The 2,556-nt window shown below is 57.2% G+C and overlaps 1 protein-coding gene across 1 annotated transcript in view; it reads right to left on the reverse strand.

Annotated features, from left to right (window-relative positions):
- ALPL (alkaline phosphatase, liver/bone/kidney) overlaps window positions 1-1,589 on the reverse strand; it is a gene marked incomplete at its 3' end in the record, with an annotated part of 5,874 nt that extends 4,285 nt beyond the window's left edge. The window contains exons 1-3 of the mRNA XM_010014676.1: window positions 1,532-1,589; window positions 1,337-1,456; window positions 753-868 (exon numbers count right to left, since the gene is read on the reverse strand). Of these exons, the coding sequence (XP_010012978.1) occupies window positions 753-868; window positions 1,337-1,456; window positions 1,532-1,589 (294 nt within the window). The remainder of the gene's footprint in view (window positions 1-752; window positions 869-1,336; window positions 1,457-1,531) is intronic.
- Between the last annotated feature and the right edge of the window lie 967 nt (window positions 1,590-2,556).

A 2,556-nucleotide genomic window follows, 5' to 3' on the forward strand; every position in this document is an offset into this window, starting at 1 on the left:
CCACGGGCAGGGACACCTTCCACTAGAGCAGGTTGCTCCAAGCCCCTGTGTCCAAGCTGGCCTTGAACACTGCCAGGGATGTGTTCCTGTTTAAGGCCATCACCACCACTGTCATCACCATCATCACCATCATCACCATCCGCCCAATCTTGAGGCTTCATCATCATAGAATCATAGAACGGTTTGGGTTGGGAAGGACTCTAAGATCATCATCCCCACCCTGGAGCTCCCCGCCCCACACCATTTGGCTGCACTGGACCCCCATCCTGCCTGTGCACCCCCTCTTGTGCCCACTGCCTCCCCATTCCTCCCCCAGTGTGGTGGCACATCATCCCTCGCCTCTTTTAGCCCTTTTCCAGCACATTTTGAGGCAGGGAAGGAGAAGCCACCACCAGGAGCACCCCCCGCGGGGTGAAGGAGATGGGATTTCATGATTTCCAACCAAAAAAAACCCCTTTTGTTCAGCAAAACGACCCCAGGAGCTCTGTGTGTGTGTGTGTGTGTGTGTGTGTGTGTGCGCGCACAAGAAATTTAGGCCTGCAGCATTTTCCAATTATTCTTTTTCCTGTAGTTTTTTCCTGACCATCAATGTGTAAAATAGAGATCTAAACAGTAAGGCAACAGTAGTTTGTTGTCATGTACATGACAGCAGTTATACTGTGCTCTCACTAAGTGTGTTGCAGATACAGCAGAGCATTTAAATCACAGCAAATAGAATACAGAATAAAGAGGGACCCCCACGCGGGACTCACCTTGGCCAAGGCCACGTAAGGGAACTTGTCCATCTCCAGCAGGCTCTCCTCACCCTTGTGGTTCTGCAGCTGACCCTTGAGGATGCGAGCGGCCGTGACGGTGGAGACACCCATCCCTGCGGGACAGGGACAGGGATGGGCCGGCTCAGCCCCCCGGTGCCACCCGGTGCCATCCAGCACCCATTTACTGCACCCAACTTATCGCACTGCAAACCCAGTTTATGACAGTGCCCGGTTTATCACAGCACGTGATTTATTGAGAGCCCAGTTTATCCCAGCACCCAACTCACTGCGAACCCAGTTTATCCCGGCACCAAATTCACTGTGAACCCAGTTTATCCCAGCACCCAGATCACTGCAAGCCCAGTCCAGCACCCAACTCACTGCAAGCCCAGTTTATCCCAGCACCCAACTCACTGCAAACCCAGTTCATCCCAGCACCCAAGTTGCCCAGTTCATTGTACCTACTTTATTGCACTTCACCATAGCACCCTCTTTATTGCACCCACTTCACTGCACCCACATCATTGCAAACCCAGCTCCTCTTCCTCTTCCTCCCCCCCTGATGGGTGCTCTGGTCTCACCATCACCCAGAAAGAGGATGAGGTTCTTGGCCACGTTCTGGTTGAGGTGCTGGAGCCGCAGCGCGTTCCGCAGGGTCTCCTGCGCCTGCTCCCGCCAGTACTCAGGGTCCTTCTCCTTCTCTGTGGGAAAATCCGGGCTCCATCGCACCCAACAGCGCCCGCTTTGGGGTGCTGCCCACCCCAGACCTCACCTACCAGGGACCAGTGTTGCCGAGCAGAGCTGGGCGAGGAGGATGAGGAGGAGAAACTTCATCCTGCGGTGCTGAGCGGGGCTGGAGAGGAGAGAGCTGCGCACACCCTGTGCCTCAGTTTCCCCACTGAGACCTTCGCCCCTGGGCTCAGCCAAGCAAGGACAGAGGGAAAAGTCCCCTCCCTGGGCTGTCACTGATTGTCACTGGTGTGACCCCCTGGGGACGTGCCAGGTCCCCACCAGTCCCATGGGTGCCACCTCACTGGCACCAGGCCAGGGCTGGGGGGCGATGGCACAGACCCCACGTGCATGTGGTGCAGCAGGGTCCCCACTGCACGTTAAGAGTCCTCATCACATGGTGTGTCCCATCGGTGTCCCCATCCTGTTCCCATGTCCCAGTCCCATGTCCCCATCCCATGTCCCATCATGTGTCCCCATCCCATGCCCATGTCCCCATCATACGCCCATGTCCCCATCCCATGCCCGTGTCCCCGTCATACACCCGTGTCCCCAGCACATGTCCATGTCTCCAGTGCACCTCCATGTCCCCATTGCACACACCCCCCATCACACCCTCCTGTCCCCATCCCCAGCCTGCATCCCCACCACACATCCCCATCCCCATCATGTGCCCATGTCCCTATTGCACGCCTGTCCCCATTGCACACCCATGTCCCCATCACACCCCACAGTCCCCATCACACCCCTGTGTCCCTGTTGCACCCCCATGTTCCCATCACACACCCTGTCCCTGTTACATGCTCACATCCCTGTTGCACGCCCATGTCAACGTCCCCATTGCACTTCCATGTCCCCTTTGCACCCCCATGTCCTCACCCCATGTCCATGTCCCCATCACACCCCCGTGTCCCTGCACACATTCTTCTCCCTGTAGCACCCCTATGTCCCTGTCCCATGTCCATGTCCCCACCCCATGCCCATGTCCCCATTGCACCCCCATGTCCCCATCACACCCCCATGTCCCTGTGCACACTCATCTCCCTGTTGCACCCCCATGTTCCCATCACAC

This window comes from Nestor notabilis, unplaced genomic scaffold (genome assembly GCF_000696875.1).
Source record: "Nestor notabilis isolate BGI_N333 unplaced genomic scaffold, ASM69687v1 scaffold8875, whole genome shotgun sequence".
Classification (NCBI taxonomy): Eukaryota; Metazoa; Chordata; class Aves; order Psittaciformes; family Psittacidae; genus Nestor; species Nestor notabilis.